The sequence below is a fragment of the Cervus canadensis genome, chromosome 22 (genome assembly GCF_019320065.1).
Source record: "Cervus canadensis isolate Bull #8, Minnesota chromosome 22, ASM1932006v1, whole genome shotgun sequence".
Taxonomy (NCBI): domain Eukaryota; kingdom Metazoa; phylum Chordata; class Mammalia; order Artiodactyla; family Cervidae; genus Cervus; species Cervus canadensis.
Window position 1 is genome coordinate 4,547,899 of NC_057407.1, and position 21,578 is coordinate 4,569,476.

Here is a 21,578-nt window from a genome sequence, read left to right on the forward strand (position 1 = left end):
CCATCGATGGGCCCCAATGTACTGAAAAAATTCACCTACTCAGCACAGAGTGTTGTTCTAATTGTTTAAGTCACTCAGTCCTATCCGACTCTTTGCGACCCCGTGGACTGGAGCCCACCAGGCTCCTCTGTCCATGGGATTCTTCAGGGAAGGATGCTGGAGCGGGCTGCCATTTCCTCCTCCAGGGATCTTACCCACCCAGGGACTGAACCCACACCTCCTGCACTGGCAGGTGGATTCTTCACCGCTGAGCCACCGGGGACGCCCACTCAGCACAGAGTGCTGACCCAGCTCCCCCTTTCCGGCTTGGATACTGTCCACAAACGAGTACACTTTGCTTCAAGCAAAACAGACACAGGAGAAAAGATGTGCAGAAGCTGGGATCTGTGCAAAAGGTATTCATCTTCTGCTAGAGGATTTCTTACAGTATTCCTTTACATAATAAAGCTCTCCTGATGAGTTTAAAGCATGAATTAACTCACACTCAGCACACATACTTGTGTTCAGAAGTGTATCTATGTACAACATAGTACACCTGCATTTCAATTTAATCATAAGAAAACTGCCTCCGTATTTACACATCACTGTATTCCAATTCTTGCTTTCAGATTACAGTCATCTGAAAACGCTGGTGAGAAAGGTTAACTTAAGTGGCTACATATAAAAATCCAATTGTTATCACAGTGTCTTTTTAATCAAACCATATCAAGGGGTACAGAATCATTCTGTCTGTTCCAACAGGGACACTAAATTGGAAGTTGGAGGCATGTGAAGGGGAGAACGGGAAGGTCCTGCTGAAAGTGGCAAGCATGAACATGGTATGGGCTTGAAAGTTAAAAGCCCAAATCACAAGTAGCTGTGATTAACTTGGGCAAGGTAACATGAACCATCTGGGACAGAGACAGAAGAAGTAAGTAATTAAATAAGTCAGGGACTAAGTTCAGGCCTTGTGAAGCTCAAATTTTTTGCACTCTGTCCACTCAAAAATTTTTATTAGGCAAGGGACTCCAAAACACATACAATGACTATCTTCTGGTGTGCGTGCATGCAACCATTCAAGGGAGCCAAAGAAGACGACAAATTGTTCAGATTTGAAAACTTCAACAATCATACTTCAAAGATACCAGGCCAAAGCTAAGAGAAGGTTGTGTTTCTCCAACTCAGGAGAAAAAAGCCCTTCAAGAAGGTGAGCCTGGATGTGGCTTGTGGTGATAAATTAGCGCAGGGCCCATGCAAAAAGAGGATGAGATGGCTGGATGGCATCACTGACTCAATGGACACGAGTTTGAGCAAGCAACAAGAGATAGTGAGGGACAGGAAAGCCTGCGTGCTGCGGTCCGTGGAATCACAAAGAGTCGACACAACTGAGCGACTGAACAATGACAACCATGCAAAAAGGCTTTAGACACTGCTCTATTGAGCAGTAAGAAATAATGAAATAACCATTGTGGGGCAAGAAAAATTCCCACTAGGAGCGACAATGTACAAGTTCACCACCCTGGAGAAAGAAGGGCACATTCTTTCCCTTCTTTCCCATCCCTAATCTTGTTTACCAGTAAGCAAGGTGGTAGCAAGAACTATATATAGGTTATTCTCATATTCTAAAAGGCCGAATCAATAATTTTGTAATGACAATAATACACCAAGTCTGAAATATTCATGAAATGCTGACTATTAACTTGTCAGCCTAGAGACTCATCCTCCCTTTCCCATCTTGGCTGTACCTCCTCAGTTTGCTGTCTGAGCAGGGACCACGCCAATCTCTAAGACACATGCAGTTCGCGACTGGGTTCAATATATTACTACTGATGTGAATAGCAAACAGTATTATTTTCCTTCCAGATGAACAGATGTGAACTACTGTATGCTGAAATAAAAGCAAAAGATAATCTGTAACTGAAACGAGTAACAAAAATGACATCATGCTCCACTAATGAAACGAACATGCACAAGAGTCAGGGACGAGCACGATAACCGTGTCGGGTCCCTTCTCCATCTACCCTGAGCATCTCGAGGTGCCTGAGAATCAGCATGGAAGGGCCGGGGGAGGCAGCAGAGGGGAGGACGAGCCAGGGTTCCAGCTAATCGAGCTGCCCAGAGTTACAGCAGAAGCTCCTGGAAACCCACCTTGCTCAGGGCCTCAGGGTCACTCTCTCAAGCTGCACAGAGCTCCCGCGGCGTGATTTTCTCTCTGAATGGGATTTCAGACCCCATAACTACCGTGCATATAATTACATGACCCTGACTGTGTGTATGCTTGACAGCTCCCCATCCACCACAGTGCAAGGAAGGCAAATACGAAACACCTCTAGATTGAGGACCACAAGCTTATGCATGGTCTAGTTTTCTTAGGCTCTTTCTTATCAATCTGAATATCAACTTCTACTCATCCTGTTTGTGTGAAGTGTCGACGTGGAAATCAAGTGTCACTGTTACTCTGGGAGGACACACATGGATCATACTGCTCAAAAGATAGCGTTGGGACTAGAATTGAGGTGTTTTAAATGTATTTATTATTTATTTATTGAAATATATCTAATTTACAACGATGTGTTCATTTCTGCTGTAGAGCACAGTGACTCAGTTATACACACATATATACCTTGTCTTCCATTATGGTTTATCACAGAATACTGAATATTGTTCCCTGTGTGATAGAACAGGACCTAGGACCTTGCTCTCAGAATCAAGGTTTGATTCCATCGCTAAAATTGCAAAAACCTACATAAAGGTTCAATATAATTATTTACAAATGATCACAGTTTAGATGTGATCTTACTTCCCTGCACAGCAACTGAAGAGATAACCCAGACTCTCTCTACTCTGACTTCTCTATCTGGACTGTCTGGAGCCCCACTGCGTCCTTCGCGTGCCTGATTCCCCCTTAGCATCAGCAATATGCCTGCGAGAATACCTCTGACAGAATCCACTGTCCGCAGCCTCAACAAAGACGACTAACCCTCAGTTTCAGCACAAGGGTAGTTTACACTTGAAACCATGAATCCCCGGGTCACCCAGTAACTCTTCCCAATTTTGGCAGGCACTATTATTAAAAAGGAAGAAGAGCAAGAGAAATCAGGAGAAGAAGGGAGGGGACAGAAAGAAAAAGGAAGAAAGAGAAAGATATATATTGAACTGCAGACTTACAGGACAGGGGTGAGAATGCTCTCCTGGTATCGACAGTGCTGTGAACCAAGTCCTTGGTGGCCTGAATACTTAGCACTGGAAGGGCTGACTTAGCCACGAGTTGTAAATGTACCAGCTGCAAAGTTCGCTTTCCCAAAAGTCTTTGCTAGTGTACGAGGCTCTCCACATCTAACAACGTAAAATTTCATTTCTACTTCACTCCAGAAAAACAACTAAACTGCCAATATGAAAAGAACATTTTAAACCTTTTCAGAAGGCAGTAGTGGAAAATAGGAGAGGGTTTTCTTAACAGGAAAAGGCACAGATCAGAAAAACAAGACTATTAAGTCTGGCTACAGTTCCTATAGCAGGGAAGCATGGGTTCGGGCATAAACTGCTCAGATTCAAAACTGGCTTTGCTACTTACTAGCCACGCAACACTAGGCAAATTGTTCAACCTCTGTGTTTGTTTCGTCAACTGTACAACAGGGATAGTACTAATGCACACAAAATCACACTCACAAACAGCTTGAAAAAGCATTGATATACAAGTAACACTCATGACAATAATCCTGGTCACCTGTGAACTTGGTGCTACGAGTCCAGTTTGTCTCAAACAGCCCTTTTCTGGGGAGAACCACTTACGACTCCACTGTCTTTTCTACCACCAGCACTTTTCAGGTCTATCTTCATGAAGAACACAGTTTTAAAATCATCTCGTGGGTGATACTGCGTATGTGACAATTCACTGAAATGTGAACTCTGGTGGGGTCTGCTCACTAGCTTTGGGGCTACTGATCCCACCATATGCCCCAGCAGAACTGTGACCAAAAAACAGAACAAACCAAACTGTGCCATGGGTCACTTGGGAATAATGGAAGTTTTCCACCTGATTCTGTGTATGCTACGGGCACACCTGGGATGCAGCTCTTCTGCCAGGGCCCACGGTTTCACACCTCCAGCCTTCTGCCTTCAGGGGCACCATCTCTTTTCCTTTCCCAGCTGAAGGGGGCCCAGGCCAGGCATAACCTCCTTCCAGGAATCTGTCCTGACAGCTTCCTGCTCCCAGCTGGATTCATGCGTGCAGTCACTCAGTCGTGTCCGACTCTTTGCGACCCCGTGGACTGTAGCCCGCCAGGCTCCTCTGTTCATGGGGATTCTCCAGGCAAGAGTACTGGAGTGGGCTGCCATTTCTTCCCCTAGGGGTCTCCCGACCCAGGGATGGAACTTGGGTCTCCTGCGTTGCAGGCAGGAGAGGGGGAGGCACCGGGGAGCCCCGGAGTCACGGCTCTCCCCGTCTACCCCCACACGTCTCCGCACCTGCACCACCCTGCCAGTCACGTTACGCGGACACCACTGTTTGAGCGTGCTGCTTCTACTGATGGCTCCTGCGGGGGAGGGGTCATCACTCATCTTTGTGCCCCGAGAAGGTACTGCCATGCCTTGGACAAAGAAAATATCCAGTAAGGGTTCGATATAAATGCTCGCCAGCGTGTCCTTCAAAGGATCCTTTTAGACCTCATAGGCCATGCAGTGACTGAGCCTATGCGACTATGAATGGAACAAAGGTCAGAATTTTTATAAGAAAAACAGCTTCCAACAGATGATACACATTCCTCCAAGGCTGCTGAGGAAAAGCTACTGCCTGAGTTGAATATGTGTTGAGATGATTAACATCCTCTCTGGCCCACCCTGCTCCAGCCCCACTGCAAAGAATCCATTATGGAATCCAGGACTGCTGCGCACAACGCTCCGTCACAGGAGAACTGCCTTCCTGGCCTGTGTGAAATACAGCACTGGGGATCAACTCTGCCAGGTGAACTTCAGGCCTGATGTGTGGAAGTGATGGATTCATGAGAGCCCAGGGAGGGGGAGGGGGCGGAGGGAGGAAGAGAAAGAAAGAAAAGAATAAAAAGAGATCACAGGCAACCTACAACCACAGCACTGGTGGTGTAAGTGTAAAACTACATGCTGCTTTTTTTATGGTTAGGAGCTGTTTTTGTAAGCACAGATTCATTGTTCAACTTAACCAAGGGGTTGCAAGTGTCAGGTCATGGTCACTGGAAATGTCCAAGCAGAGACTTCATGCCTGCATGTTAAAACCGTCACATGAGGACACACTGACAGTTGGAACAGATGATCCCTGTTTCCTTCTAATTTTAAGGTTTTAACTTTTGTGAAAAAGAAATAGTGACTTGGGGTATGGGTTTTTAAAAAATCTTTCTCATAAATCCTCAGAAAGAAGAATGACTAGTCTGAAGCACACAGATCTGCTAATACTAAAGTGAGTTTCTAGTTTTCAAGCAGGTGCTAACAAGCAAAAGAAGCAAGTGACAAAGAAAAATGCTTTCACTGCTGAGGATTTAAGAATGCATATATCAATAAAACCCATGTGTGGATAAGCGAATCTGTAAAACTGCCACCAATGAGTTCCCCTTTACAAGTTAATTTCCCACAAATACTCTTAGGACACAGTCTAAATAAGACAAAAGATTTCTAAGCCTCAGGTTAATCCTATTTATTTCAAGCAATTCTGATAAAACAAAAGTATAAAAAGCAACGAAAGAATCTGGAAAGCTGCATGTGGTTTGTGATAATCTGGTTCTCTCTGAACTGGCTGTTGTTAGGCTTACATGTGGAGTAAAAAGCTCTAAGGAGGGGCTGTATAAACTGTACACCCCCAACTCCACTTTATGGCTTGATTATTCTTCTTTCTCTTAAAATGGTCTTAAATATAATGCATTTGCTAACAGTTTCCAAATGTATACCGTAGCCCATACCTTCCTTAACTCTACACTCATACGCCCAACTCCCCACTCACTATCTCTACTTGGATGTCTAACAATCACTTCAAATTTACTACGTACAAAACCGACTTCCTGACATCTCCCTAACTTGTGCTCCCTGCAATCTTCTCCGTTTCGGTAACGGCTACTTTACTGATCCATGTGATCACAAAGCATAAACAGTTTACGTTGTCCACGATCAGAAGGAAAGAAGTGGCCAAGCCACTGCGTGAACTCGGGCAGCCTGGCTGCAGAGCCAGCGCTGTTACCGTCATGCACACTACGCTGCCGCAGAAAATGTCTCAGGCTCTACTCGCAGAACCTGCCTGCTTCTCACTGTGTCTCAGCTGCTGCCACTCTGGTCCACGACACTATCAGTTCTTCCCTGCATGACTGCAATCAGCTCCTACACTATTACAGCTATATTTTTACAGTCAAAAATATTTCAGCAGTCCTTAAAAACCTAAGTCAGATCACAGCAACAGTCTTTTACATGTATAACTTTCCGGTGGCTCCACACATTGGTCAAAGTAAAAGCTAAAGTCCTTAACAATGGATGATATATAAATCAACGTTCTCAAATAGAACGTAATGGATATAACCTAGCTGATACTTCAGAGTTATAATGGGACAGCAGTAACTTAAAAAAAGAACTAAATTAAACACATCAATTAAAAATACTGTAAACAAAATATTAAAAAATTTAAAATTCTACTATGAAAAAAATAGCATAAATATGTGACTAGTATGGATTTCAGTGCATGCTCAATCACTTAGCTGCATCTGACTCTTTGCAACCCCATGGACTGTGGCCCACCAGGCTCCTCTGTTCATGTGATTTCCCAGGCAAGAATACTGGAGTGGGTTGCCACCTTCCCCAGGGGATCTTCCTGACACGGGGATCAAGCCCACATCTCCTGTGTCTCCTGCATTGGCAGGCAGGTTCTTTACCACTGAGACACCTGCGAAGCCCCATCCATCAGGTCACACAAGCCAAAACCAAACCATGCCAAAGCCCAGGAATCATCCTCGACATCACCTGCCTTCTACCTGTATCCAATCCAATACCCAGTCCTATCCATTCTTTTCCAAATTTCCATCAAAGTATAATACTCGCCACGCATCTCTACTTATTTCTACTGTCAAACTCTTAGGACAAAATCTTGTCCTCTCTCTCCTGAATCACTCACACTGACTGATCTATCTGCATTCATGTAGGCCCTCAATTAAACTGAAGATTTCAATATCAAAAAAAAGAAGTCCTAAACTACCCAACTCTTACATTATTTTAGTAGCTTTCCATACTCTTGAAGTATTAAGAACAGGAACCTGAACTTCGTCAACAAAGCCCTATGTGACGAGGCCCTGGGTCTCTCTAGCTTCACCTTATAGTGTGCGCCTCCCACTCGAGACACTCTGGCCTTCCTCAGGCACTGCTGCTCATCCTGTCTTCTCTCACAGTGGATGAACAGGCATTGCTCGCCGTCTGCCTCTACAAAGATGAGGTTACTGGCCACTGTGATCGCTGGTCTTCACATCCTGAAAGCGTTTCAGACCAGAGATCAAGAATGAGGGACTCTGTGCTCTGAGAAAAACTGGCAGAACTGGCCTTCAGATAGTGAAAGATACTTTTCAGGAAAAGATTTTATGATCCCAATTTCCCGCATCTTTTCAGATCTACAAAAGCACTAAAATCATTAGTGAAGGCACCTGCTTCTCGTGACCAGCAGTAACCTTCTCTAGACTAGCAGCAATCATCTGTAAAAATGTATGCTTGAATCCCCTTTTACCAAAATCACATATATACTAACACCACCCTTCCTCACAGCTATCTGAGAGACTGTCTCCCAGGCTATAGTCTTCACTTTGTTCCCAAATAAAACTCAAGTCACAACTCTGACGTGCAATTTTTTAGTCAATGTCACCATAGGGTCTTTACACATCAGTATTGCCTATTGTCCTTTCTTCAACTTTCAGTCAGGCGTTCTGCTAGGTGCCTGGGCATATACTGACAAACAAAATAAAGTCTCTTCCTTCATGATGCTTATGGCTAAGCTGGGAAAAGTGGTAGAGAAAAAACCAGTGATCAAATAACATATAATGCGAAAAGTGCTGCAAAGAAAAAGGACGGAGTGCTGTGAGAAAAGGAATAATGTAAGGCAGAGAAACCTACTTTAGATTGGAAGGTCACAGAGTAATGCTTTGAACAGGGGCATTGAAACTGAGTTCTCAAAGACAGAAAAGGAAGTTGTTACTTAACTGGGCCACAAAGGAAGAGAAGTATTATTACTGTAAGTCTCATGTGCCAACAAAATATAGAATTTGAATGATCATAATCAAGATGAAACAACACAGTTAAGCTGACAATTCAAAAAGAGGAAAAAGATTTGTCTATTCATTGCTTCTCACAACTCACTTGGTCAAAGACTGAGACTGTGTTATCAAAAACGTTTAAGGAAGAAGCACAGGGATGGGATGAGAGAAGTAAAGACCAGAAAATAAGAAGGGGCCACCTGCCCAGTAACCAAATGGAGTGTATGGATAGCTGTATTTACAAGGCTTATATAAGCAGTGAGTCAGCAAAAAGCCAGGTGTCAATGGATCTTTTCTCTGCCCACTCTAAGCAGCTAGAAAACTTGGCTCTCTCTATTGAATAGAAGAGGGGCTCAAGGACAAGGTCTGAGGTAGGCTAATAAAGCAGTCACCGCAACATCCAGCGGTACTTGCCTAAGAAAGGGTGGGGAAGGGTAAACCTTCGTGCTCAGCAAAACACAAGAAACAGGATCCAACTTAAAGCAGATTAGAGCAAGGTGATTCTGGTAAGATTTCACTGACCTAGTGTAACTATTTCTTTAACTTGCAATAAAAATGCTTATTCAGTCCAGTTCAGTTGCTCAGTTGTGTCCGACTCTTTGTGACCCCATGGACTGCAGCTCGCTGGGCTTCCCTGTCCATCACCAACTCCTGGAGGTTGCTCAAACTCATGCTTATTAAAGAGCCCCAAATCCAGACCCCAAAATTTGCTGAAAGCCAGTGCTAGATTTTAAAGAGAAAAATATCTTTATCTTTCTTGGGGTCCATAAGTATTTCAGGGCTTCTTTCTACAACTGTCTTTTCTCTAAAAAAGGCTAATGTGTATTAACAGTAAAAGAAGGAGGACTCATAATGATGGAACTGGGTCTGGCAAGGAAAACGGTACGAACGAGAACACAGAAGGGATGAAATCACAGTGCAGGCGAAGGGATGAAGCACTAACCAACCACTTGATACTGAGCAGCAATGATAATGAATCGAAGACAAACACCCACCAACGCACAGCTATGAAAACAGCAGACTCCTCAACCTGCCTCCCTCCACCTCCACACTTATAATTCTCAGCCTACTACTGTGCCAGTGGCAGCAATTAAATAAGAGCACAGAGCCTTTATTTTTTCTTCTTCACTTCAGGCCACAGGGAAAGCTGGAAAAAAAGGGGGGGAGGAGGGGGTTAATTATGACTGTTCAAAGAAGAAAAAGGCTATCTAATTGTTAGTGTTCTTTGGTCTGGAAATCCCTAGCTTCTACCACTTCATGGATATCTGAGAAAACCTGATGACCATTTCTGAAGGTCACAGAACTGAATGACCAGAAATAATGGCTTCCTTCCTGGCTCCCTCGTTTATCCCTTTCTATCAAATGTGAATCTGCAAAATGTTTTAGTCATTGCTAAGGGGCAATTCTATGTAGCAGATACAGAAAAGTATAAACAACAACAACAAACAAAAACAAAAAAAGGGGAGGGGGCTGGGGGCGGCGGAGACCCAAAACGTAAGTGACACATTTATCTTACCAAAGCCCCCTGTCAGGCAGTCTGCTGATTTTGCTTGCCACAAAGCTCATCCTTCATTTGTGCACTGCCAGCGCAAGCTTGGATCGCGCAAACAATCACAACCTCTTTTGGCTATAAGCTCTTTCCATTTGTCCCAGCTTCCAAATTGCAGACGAGCTGTGGCAGAGTCTGTCACGGCTGCACATACTTGGTTTCCGAGAATAACGCGGTAAATGAGGACAGCTACCACTGGGAATGCCTTCCCCCACCAACAGCCAGCCGAAATGAAGCTTCTAGTTGATCCCTGGGCTTCTCACCTTCACAGCCTCAGAGAAGTGCCTTTCACAGAACAGGCAGGTACAGCCACACCACATCAACATCCCCGCATAGCCAATCCCCTGCAGTGCCCTCCTCGGCCTGCGTACTGTACCGCTTCTGTCTCCCGCATCAACTCTTAGAGCTTTCTACACTGGGGAGCCAGGGAGGAAGGACTCTGTGCTGAACAAACAGAAAGCTTCTGCCAAACAAGCATCCGTGTGTGAGAGAGAGAGAGAGAGACAGTGAGTGAGTGTGTGTGTGTGTGTGTGTGTACGCGCACGCGCATGGCCTGGGTGTGGGCACAGTTTGCTAGAGCTGAATGCAAATGAACAGTTTGAGACTGCAGATCACAGACAGTATCTGCCGCTCTTCTCCAAGCTGTGAGCATCTTTTATAAAAGACAAAAAGCATCCAACTGGCTGGGCTTAAAGCTACAGGACGTTCATTCACCATCCACATTTGTACTTTCATTTACAACCAGAGAACAGTTCAAGGAGGTGAAAAATATTCTAAATAGGATTCTATTTAGGATTTAGGATTCTATCCATGTTTCAACAGAAGACTAAAAGATTGCCAGGACAAATTTCTATGCTTTTCTAATGTTTCCTCTCTTATTTTTCATTTTAGGTTTACAAAGTCATTTAAATGAAAACTGAGCAAGAGAAAGACTTCAGAAAGACTTCTTGTGCAGAGCACAAGACCCTGAAGTCTTTTTCACTATGGACAACAGGGAAAAAAAGCTTCTGAATGAAAAGCAATAAGCTCTCTGAAGTTTAAGTATCAGATTAAAACACCACAATCATAAACCTGAGCTCAGCTCCTGTACCATCACATACTATTTATTGAATACTCACAATACTGCATGAAAGAATAAAATGTCTTCAAAAGACTGTTCCTGCCCTGAAAAAGTCACTGTGGGATTTACCCTAAAACAACCCATTAAGGACGTCTGTGTGATTAATTAGCACTCTTACTGAAATAATCAGGTCAAATCTAAAGAGACCAACTATTTCGTGATCAAGAAAAATCTTTGTAAATTATTTATGATTACAAGAGGGATGGGCGGTTGTCAGCAGAAACTGTGAAACACTGAAGTGGTAAAAAAAAAAGAAAAGAAAAAAATTTAAGTGTCCTTTCAAGGGACTACCCGGTGCTGTCTATCAGGTATTTTGGAGTTATCTGATAGTACAGACTCTGCATCTTTTCCCTGGCTACGTTACTCTAAACCCGTAGAGGTGGAAATTGCCTTGCGCATAGTGCTGGTGATGAGACACAGGTCCGTTCTGTCTGGTAGGGAATACAGACTTCCTTAAGTCCAACTCCCATTTTAGTGTCTTACTGCTTCCTGATAATTGGTGAATTAGTGAGACAAGTAAAATCTTTGACACATGTTCATTTTGTATGAGAGTCACAATTTTTCCTTTGAATAAAACCTTTAACATTTGAATCTGTAGTTTTTATTTTTGTAAAGCATCTAATTAAAAATCAATTGTCTAATTCTGTCTGTTTTAACAAGGCTCTTACAAAAGACCTCTAAATTTTTAGAGTTTTAAGAACAAAAACAAAAAAACTGAAAGAATTATAATAGAGTACTCTTGTGGCTCTCAAAGCCTAAACTATCTATTATCTGGTCCTTTACAAAGAAAAAAGAAAGCTTGCTAATCCTTGCTTCACAAACCCAGGCAGCATATTAAAAGCAGACACATCACTTTGTGGGCAAAGGTCCGTATAGTCAGAGCTATGGTTTTTCCAGTGGTCATGTATGGATGTGAGAGCTGGACCATGAAGAAACCTGAGCACCGAAGAATTGATGCTTTTGAACCATGGTGTTGGAGAAGACTCTTGAGAGTCCCTTGGACTCCAAGGAGATCCAACCAGTCCATCCTAAAGGAGATCAGTCCTGAATATTCACTGAAGGACTGATGGCCACCTGATGTGAAGAGCCGACTCACTGGAAAAGATCCTGACACTAGGAGACTGAGGGCAGGAGAAGTGGGCAAAAGAGGTTGAGATGGCATCACTGAATCAACAGACATGAGTTTGAGCAAACTCTGGGAGATGGTGCACGACAGGGAAGCCTGAAGGGCTACAGTCCATGGAGCTGCAAAGAGTAGGATATGACCTAGCAACGGAACAACAACAACAATCCTTGCTTTAGATCAAAGTTACAGCATCTCAACTGGCATAGACATTTGAATAAGTGTGACCAACTTGACAAAACAGAAGACACTGAGGATTCAATCGGCATTTAGCAGTAAAGTCAAATTAGGACCCAGACAGAAAACAGGCTCCTTTACTAAATACCACCCAAAGACATATCAGGGATATTTTACTGATAATACAAAAAGTTTCCTTTAAAAATGTTCAAATGTTACTTTACAAAGAAACCTCTTTTTTTTTTTTTTTTAGCTTTATTTATTATTTTTGGCTGTGCTGGGTCTTCACTGCTGTGCCTGGGCTTCCTCTAATTGCTGTGAGTGGGCTTTTCATTGCAGTGGCTTCTCTTGTTGCAGGGCATGAGCTCTGGAGTGGAGGCTCAGTGGTTGTGGCCCGCGAACTCAGTTGCTCCAGGGCATGTGGGATCTTCCCCAACCAGCGATTGAACCTGTGTCCCCTGCATTGGCAGGCGGATTCTTAACCCATTAGACCACCAGAGAAGTCCCAAAGAAACGGTTTAAAACTGTTTTTCATTGACTAGTTTTCAGACTTCTCAACACTGATTAAAGTTTACTGAATATGCCCTTAGAAAGAAACAAAGGTGAACACAAGTTTCACTAGAATCTAATTTATGAAATACTTTTAAACATTGTAGTATAAACACAATAATCTGGAAATAGAACAAAAATAATAATAAAAACCCCTACTAAATTCAGAATTTATCTGACAAGAAAATATTTTTTTCCCTCAGTAATACAAACCTACAACAGTCTTTTTACTGTGTTCAACACTGTTGAGTACTGGGGGGAATGCTGAAAATTTATAGGAAATAGATTTTATCCTTCTAAAACTCTTGGGGAAAGATGTCTTTTAAAAACTTCTTTGTTATCCAACATTTCAAATATGTGTAAAAGTAGAGAGGATACTGAATTCTGTACACTTTACCCAGCCTTAATTATTAACTCATGGCTGGTCTTTCCTCCCTCCCATGCAATGATTTGGAAGCAAATCCCAGACAAAAGATACCCTCAACATAAACCAAGACTAATTCTAGAGGCTTTGCTCTATTATTAAAACCTATCTCAGCTCTAAGACCTCATGGATATTACTTAATTTTTTGGACAAAATGCCTAAAGTTCTCCCTCTTTTTCACCCTTCGCGATACTTCATGAAGGATCCACTGGGGAAAAACGTCCAAAGACTGAGGAACTTTGTTCTGTAAAGCATCTAATTTGACTGACCTTCTTGATGCTGATGCCTGATGACTGGCTGGATAAACTTTTCCCAAAGTGGCCAAAGATGGGGAAAAGGAAAGCTGAATCGAAGAAGAAAAATGATAAATCTAATAAATCAGCTGCTGTCTATAATAGCAGAAAGCAGAGGATAGATTTGGAAGGGAGGTACTAAAGTCAAATCAAGACCTGTCACATCAGCTGGCTGTGCACTCCCCAAGGAGTCTCTTTTCTTGCCCTCCTCCAGCAGGTCACGGGTTCACCTAAAGTCTTTAATTGTAGTAAGCTCCCACTGGGATTCAGTAAGAGGGAGGTTTTGTTTGACTTCAGCGGCTTTCTCTATGCAAAAGCAACCCCTCATAACCAGCCAGTGGGTGGGGGAACAGAAAAGTGACAAAGAAAGTAACTGTAAAGGAGTTTAAAATCTTTTGAGATTAGTATAGTCATATGAACCTCTAAATAAGGCAAGCGCTTTCTTTTACTGCTTAGAACCAATTAGTTCAGAAAGGAGAGCAACAAAATTAGTGCCAAAGCCAATACCAGAATTATGAGGTTTTAGGAAAAGAACACAGGCACCGGCCTTCTTTAGAAATTAACCAGGTTACCTGCCTTGCTATTCGAGTCAATTAACTGAAGAAGTGCAACTCTGATCCAAAAAGGATGTCCTAGAGGTATTTCCATAACTAGTGTCAACATTTAATGTATGACAAATATGAAGCCAAATATTTATGTCCTTTGGCTCAAGTGTGTTTACATTAAATGGGAACAGTGTGTAAGTGAAGAACAAGTCTTGCTGAGGTCAAAGACTCACATCAGGATAATGGCTGTCAAAATGGCTGATTAAGAATCTGCACTGATCTTGAAAAATAGAATAAGCACAGGTTCACAAAGTTAAAGTTCGGAAACAACTCACTCCTAGAGCTTCAGTGAACTGGTTCAACGTGTATACAGTAGATGTACACACGCAGTGGTGTTCTTATCATTATAATCACAGAGGGGAAAAGGAAGAAGACAAGGAAGATAATAGGACATCTTCTACCAAAGTCAATAAATATGTTCTAACAAAGAAAGTATAGAGAATTAATGTCCCTTTAGATACTAATTTATTTTATTCTATTAAAAATGTTTAATTGAAGCATAGCTGATTTACAATGTTGTGTCAGCTTCCAGTGTTCAGCAAAGTGATTCAGTTGTTTATATTCTTTTTCATGTTCTTTTCCATTATGGTTTATTGCAGCTTATAATGTAGGCTCAATAAATGTCCAGTGAATTAATACATAAGGAATAAGAATATAACATCATATCACCTCCAATACATGCTTATGTTATATTTGAATCTACAGACAGTTGTGGCTAGTTTCTGAACTGGAATCTTCCATTTTTTGTATTCAATGTTTTACAGAGCCACCTCTGATTGCTGGACAGTGTTTGCTTATGAATTAATTTTAGTCCTTTAAGGATTGACTTAGTTTCTGATAGTCCACAAGCACATAAAAAGCAGAGTTACAAAACTTTTTTCTCCACAGAATTCCAAGCCAGAGTTGTAAGAGACCTTAGAAGGTAGTCTGTGTACGCTCAGTCATGTCTGACTCTTTGCGACCCCACAGACTAGTCCATCAGGCTCCTCTGTCCATGGGATTTTCCAGGCAAGATACTGGAGTGGGTTGCCATTTCCTACTCCAGGGAATCTTCCCAGCCCAGGGATTTAACCTGAGTCTCCTGTGTTGGCAGGTGATTCTTTACACTGTACCACCTTGGAAGTCCCAAAAGATAGTCTACCCAGTATTTAAGTGAAATTTACTAGAAATGGGGGTGAAATCATTCACAATTAAAATTTGGAGACAGATTTCTCACATAAGACCAAGAAACAATAACTGTAGAAGACCTCTGTTCTCAAGCCATTATTTAGAAAAATCAATATGGAACTGTCTCTAGTTTGTTCTTGACTTTGGCACACTCAGGAAAAAAAACATATTCCATCTTCCCAAGAATATTTTCTGACAAAATTACTTTTTATCTTCTAATGATTTGATAAAAATTAATTTTTTAAACTATGTTACAGTCAAAATTAATTTTAACTAGAGTTTAGATGACTGCTAAGACTTTATAAAGAGGGCTGAGCACTGAAGAATTGATGCTTTTAAACTGTGGTGTTGAAGAAGACTCTTGAGGGTCCCCTGGACTGCAAGGAGATCAAACCAGTCAATTTTAAAGGGAATCAGTCCTGAATATTCATTGGAAGGACTGATGCTGAAGCTGAAGCTCCAATACTCTGGCCACTGATGGGAAGAACTGATTCATTGGAAAAGACCCTGACTGCTGGGAAAGATTGAAGGCAGGAGAAGGGGACAACAGAGGATGAGATGGTTGGATGGCATCACCGACTCGATGGACATGAGTTTGAGCAAGCTCCAGGAGTTGGTGATGGACAGGGAAGCTTGGCATGCTGCAGTCCATGGGGTCACAAAGAGTCGGACATGACTGAGCGACTGAACTGAACTGAAGGCTTTATATGGTATTATAGAATTTGCAGCCCTTTAATCTAGGGAGTAGGAAAGGAAAAGTCCTAATTAAAATTCCTAGTAACTTAGTGCTTTGTCTTGCATATTAAGGGGAAAACTTTAATGAAACAAATTTGCTCATGACCAATTGATAACAAATGTTCTTTTGGTGGCTTTTTGTAAACAAAATTGAGATGAGAATATTGTCAGGCACCTCTTGTATTCTTTTCAACTACTAGGAACTCTGTTTTCTCTCAGGGTGTTTTATGTTATAATTATATCAACAACAATGTTTCTGTTATAACATCCTAATGTTAGGGTAATATTAATAATGCTTCTTTTCCAGAATTTTAATTTTAAAGAATGACGAAGACAACCTAATTCTTAAAATGTATTGTAATGTAACAAGAGCTTTGTCTGATTTAGGTTAATTAAGATCCCACTAGGTAAAGACTTCCTTTTTGCTAGAGGATCTAAATTAGTTTGAGTTAAGAGACTGCCAGAGAACCTACTCACAGCATCTAATGCAGTTCTTCGGTTTGTTTTCTCTATAATTGAAAATGGTGTTAAGAACAGCTGACCTTTCCATAAATCACATAAATGTGGTACAGCTGAATCATATAATGTGGTGACTTCTGCTTTACATCTGAGAATACCACTGAATTCCAACTTTACAGCTCAAAATTTTAATTACTCTTTTCAGCTGCTTGACATCTTCAACCCTGACTAAGCATAGCAATGTCATTAGTGACGGATTAATGAAGAGGTTGAAGAGGACCGGAAGCACTCTGCAGCAATCCATCAGAGACCGTGTTCCAGGATGGTGTTTATCCAAGTTAGTAATCTTCCCTCTTTCATTCACTGACTCAGTTATGAAGAATCAATTATAATTTCCTCCCCTCAAAAGATACCATGAAGAACTCTGTTGAATGTACTGCTGAAATCTAGATATCCTGTCTTCAGAACATCTCTACTACTATAGTAAGCCTGTTAAAAAAGGAAATGAGCTTAGTCCAGGGATAATCAAACTTAGAAAATCTGTTTAGTGCCTTCCCTATGGGCTTCTTCTTTTTTTTTTAAATTTTTTTCCTATGGGCTTCTTTTACAAAGTATTTATTTACTTATGCCTAACCACTGGTCTGGAATAGTAACAATTCAATGCTAAGGAGACTGAAAATTTGTCTATTTTTCAAAGAATTAATAGCAGTCAGAAAATATTTCTGTACCCTTAATTTTAACATTAATAAAAAATGGAGGCATTTACTGAACACTTAAGTTTTTATCTTAAGACTGTTAGTGTTTTAGCAACTTTGGATCAAGTAAAATGTTTAGAGTACATATATACACCATATGGTTATACTCATTTCACTGTACTTTTTTTTAAGTTCAAATTCCAATTTATTAATTTGTAGGCCACAGAGATTCGTGCTCATGTTCAGTCATTGAGTCATGTCCAACTCTTTGCAAGCCCATGGACTAGACACGGCCATGATCCTCTTCCATGTAATTTTCCAGGCAAGAATACTGGAGGCGGTTGCCATTCCCTTTTCCGGGGGATCTTCCTGACCCAGGGATGGAACCTGCGTCTCCTGCATTGGCAGGAGGATTCTTTACCACTGAGCCACCTGGGAAGCCCAGGCCACAGAGATCAACCTCATGTAAATTAAGATACGTCACTCTCACTTAAGGAAGATTTTGTTCCAGCAAAATAATGTGCAAATTAAGGATTTAATATAGAATAATATTTATTATTTGAAATATGTTACACTTAAAAGTGACTATATAAAGGAATTTAGAATGAATGCTTTTGAAAGTAAATAATTACTCTATCAGCGTTACAAAACTTTGTCTAAATCCAGATTTTCCTCTGTACTAGTAGTACAAGTTTAAGTCCAGTAAACGCCTTCATTGATCTTCTATGAGTAGTTTGTAACTGAGTAATAATCAGTTAAGAAATTGCTTTTTAGCTCTATTAACTGCCTAGAAACAGTAAAATAAGTTTGAGACCAGTGTCTCTGACCATTTCTGAGAGTCACAGGAAAACGTGTCACTTTATTTTTAAAACCAATCTATACATGTCTATACACATATATTCTGAAACGTCCTAAAATCTAACAATCTTGAGAAGCTGTCTTGTGAAGTAGCCTTATTTTACAAGTGAGGAATAAAAGCTCTGGCATGTTAACTGAATCCCCAAGTTCCCATCTGGTTCTGGCAGGACTGGGACTACAGCCCATACCTCTCCAACATATGCCTCATTTACTTATTAGCCTTATTACTTGTCGTTATCTTCCCCAACTAGAATGGAAGCTGCATGAGGGCAGAGAGCCATCTCAACTCCCAAACTCTGAGAGAAAGCAGATTCTCCAACAACTGTTTGTTCAGTGAACAAATGATCAGTCTACACCACCCTCTGTTTCAGATAGGATATACTGGAATTCTGGCATACAGTAATTTCTGGCCTGAATTAAAATAATCAATGACGAATGTTCTTAAGCATTAAGTCAGAGTTCTCAACCTGTTTTTCTTCTCACGGTCTTAAGGGATGTAAAACACTCTCCGGAGGAGAAGGAAAGCATTTTGAGCACTGGGAGTAGGGAGACGGCGCACTGCCAGTCTTCTGTTGCCATGCTGTACACTTCTCATCCACCGCGGAAATCACCGTTCTAGCTATTCCTTTCGAATCAAAGTCAGTTACAAAGAAATCCCACAATTACAAAATAATGTGGGCAGATCTTTGCATTGTTCCATAGGCACTGTTCCTAGGGAGTCTGACCTTTATTAGCACTCTGAGCCCCACGAAACGATGAGAGTTGGTCAAGCTGCAGTTGAGATGGGAGGGGAGTGTTATCATTTGAAAGTCCACCATTTAATAAAGTTACAGTCCAGTGTAAATAACAACTGTTTAAATGACACAGATAGCATCTGCACAGAACCAAATAATTATCACCACAAATTCTGGGCATCTGTACAGAAAATCAAGGCAATTTATATGGATGTGTGTTGTTGCAGGGTCATTAAGGAAGGAAAAAGCAAATTATTCATCTTTAAGTCAACATCTGGGAATATTATCTTGTGTAATATTTAAAACACAAACATAACTTCAACATATAAGCAATGCATTCTGTCATATCCCACTTCCTAAGACTCTCCAATTCTTTCCTAGAATCAGATATGTTTTCCCCTCTAGAGTTTTGTGCCTTTAAAATGTTTATCCTGCAGTTTTCATAAAGTGTGTTGCAACGTCATGCAAAGAGGTTACACATAAACCCCTATCTACAGCAGTTTGATGTATCCAGAGAGTCATGTGAAGAATTTCAGAAGCTAGAGCAAGTACCTCTTTTCTGAACATTTTAATCATTGTTTCAATGAGAGGATCCTTGTGGCTCAGCTGGTAAAGAATCCCCCTGCAATGCGGGAGACCTGGGTTCGATCCCTGGGTTGGGAAGATCCCCTGGAGAATGGAAAGGCTACCCACTCCAGTATTCTGGCCTGGAGAATTCCATGGACTGTATAGTCCATGGGGTCGCACAGAGTCGGACACAACTGAGCGACTTTCACTTTCGCAGATTTGATGAATACTTTGGGTGAGTGAGAGACACGGGTAGAGAAGCAAGTTTAATCTAAAATCATTCACTCAGGTACTAAGTGATTTTGGCAAGCTTTTCTCTACTCATGGATTAAGGCAATAAATAGACAAAACAACATCATAAAAATATTCAGATTACGTTTTACATTTTCCTCCTCTTTTTGGACTGTCAATAATGGAGAAAAAGGAGTTAACTTCTGTTTTACTATCAGTCTCCACCCCCTGTCCTTTCAGGGCTGGCCTATGAATTCTTTTCTTCTGAACACCCCATTCAACCTGGGATTGCATTCTTAATAAAACATAGATAAGGAAACTGACCTTTTATAACCTCAGAACAAACAGAGATGTGCCAGGGTTTTAAAATCCAAGATACAGAACAAACAACAGGGAAAAAAAGGGGGTGGGGGAAGAGCAGAAGTACAAATCTGTTAATAAAGCTGGCATTTAAAGTGATCAGCCATAAGGAATAGCAGAGTGACTTATCATCAAACTTCAGAGTGAAAAATCTATTTGGATCTTAAATACAGTGGCTCACGAGAAACAGAATGCTTTAGGATCAGGTAAAACTGCACAGAACCTGTGTGCTTCAGCATGTATCTCTTAGAGAAGATCTATGTACTATTTATAAACCCACAACACACCAAAAAATCATGATAAACTACAGCTGTCAGCCACATTTTGTATACAGTCAGGGACTGTGGATGAGATGTGAAAATGGTGGATTCACTGTGAAGCTGGATCACCCTCCCATCCAGTTGAATCTCAGGGACTTGCTCCACTGATCCGGAGGCATAGTACCAAAATATGTGCATACCACCTTACAATTCAGAAAATTGCCAAATCTTTGGGAAAAATACACAAAAAACAAGTAGCTGAGTAATAAGAACCGTTTTGTTTTTGTTTTTTTAATGTGAGAAATATTTCAAATGGCTTTAATCCTAATTGTTATTGGTTATGCATGCCTGGTATCTTCAAATTTAACCCAAGCTTTCCCCAAGCCGCCAAAGGCAAAAGGAAACTCTGGTTCTCTGAAGCAAACACTTATTTTTGGAGAACTACGTAGCCTGAGAGAGTGAGGATGACATTTACTCTGCACTGAAGCAGCCCTGTCATACGGCAGAACGGGACACTCTGGTACCATCTGAGCATGCCCACACAGCCAAAGAAAACTCTGTGTGTTCTACCTAAATACCTAGGGAGGGGTAAAATGAACAACTAGGAAACACACAATACACCTCTCCATTACTGCCACCTCACACACGTCAGTCCCAAAGCAGCAAATGCCCGGGGCTGAGATCTACTGCTGAAAAATGCTAAGTTTCAGCAGCTCAAAGCATTTCCTGTGTCTGTCTCAGCAACCACCCCCACTTAAAGCTATAGAATTATAAGATTAAGGAAGAGATTTGAGGAATAAAAAAGACAGATACACACACATATACAACATACGGTTTCCGAGGAGAGTGAGGGTTCCATGCTTGTGAGGGAGGAGGAAGAGGAATATGCCGAAGAACCCTCGGGTTTCTCTCAGACTTGAACATGCTGTACTGTGGCATGAGGTCAGCAGAGACTGGCTCCAGCCGTGTGAGGCTGAATTCTGCCCTGACAAAGCAGGATCACTGTAATATGAAGCAAGAGGACCCAGGGCATGTTGGCTGCTGTACAGAGTGGCTGTTCTAGAAAGTAATGGCAATTCCAAAACAAGGGATCTATGCTGTCACATGAGGTGATCTTCAGCCCAGTTAAGCAATAAGCACCCAAAATACTCTGAATCCCAAACACAGGCAGCTCAGAACATTAGGAGAAAACTTTGTTCCTCAAACCTATTTTGTGTCTGGAGGAAATGAGCAGGAAGTGGGAAATTTGAAGAACTATTGGTTACTTTGTTTTGTATCATAAATAATTCCAGATTCTATTCTAAATGAGGCACAGTCATTTAGACACTGTGACCTAGCTGAGGAGCCCCAAACGTCTATGACTTTACAAGGAAGGGAGAATGTTCTGAAAAAATATTTTTGGTGTTAGACATAGGCTGAAACTGAAGAGATGGTTTAAAAACCTCAT

The 21,578-nt window shown here is 41.4% G+C and overlaps 1 protein-coding gene across 16 annotated transcripts in view; it reads right to left on the reverse strand.

The window, feature by feature from the left end:
• TMCC1 (transmembrane and coiled-coil domain family 1) overlaps positions 1 to 21,578 on the reverse strand; it is a 152,347-nt gene that overhangs the window by 23,754 nt on the left and 107,015 nt on the right. The window contains exon 1 of one of the 16 annotated variants that reach the window (XM_043443525.1): positions 20,964 to 21,162. The exons of 14 other annotated variants lie outside the window; for them this stretch is intronic. In XM_043443525.1, the coding sequence (XP_043299460.1) occupies positions 20,964 to 20,990 (27 nt within the window). In that variant the 5' untranslated portion in view covers positions 20,991 to 21,162. Of the gene's footprint in view, positions 1 to 10,037; positions 10,152 to 20,963; positions 21,163 to 21,578 lie in introns of those variants that run through there. One more of the 16 variants, XM_043443523.1, reaches the window with a different exon arrangement.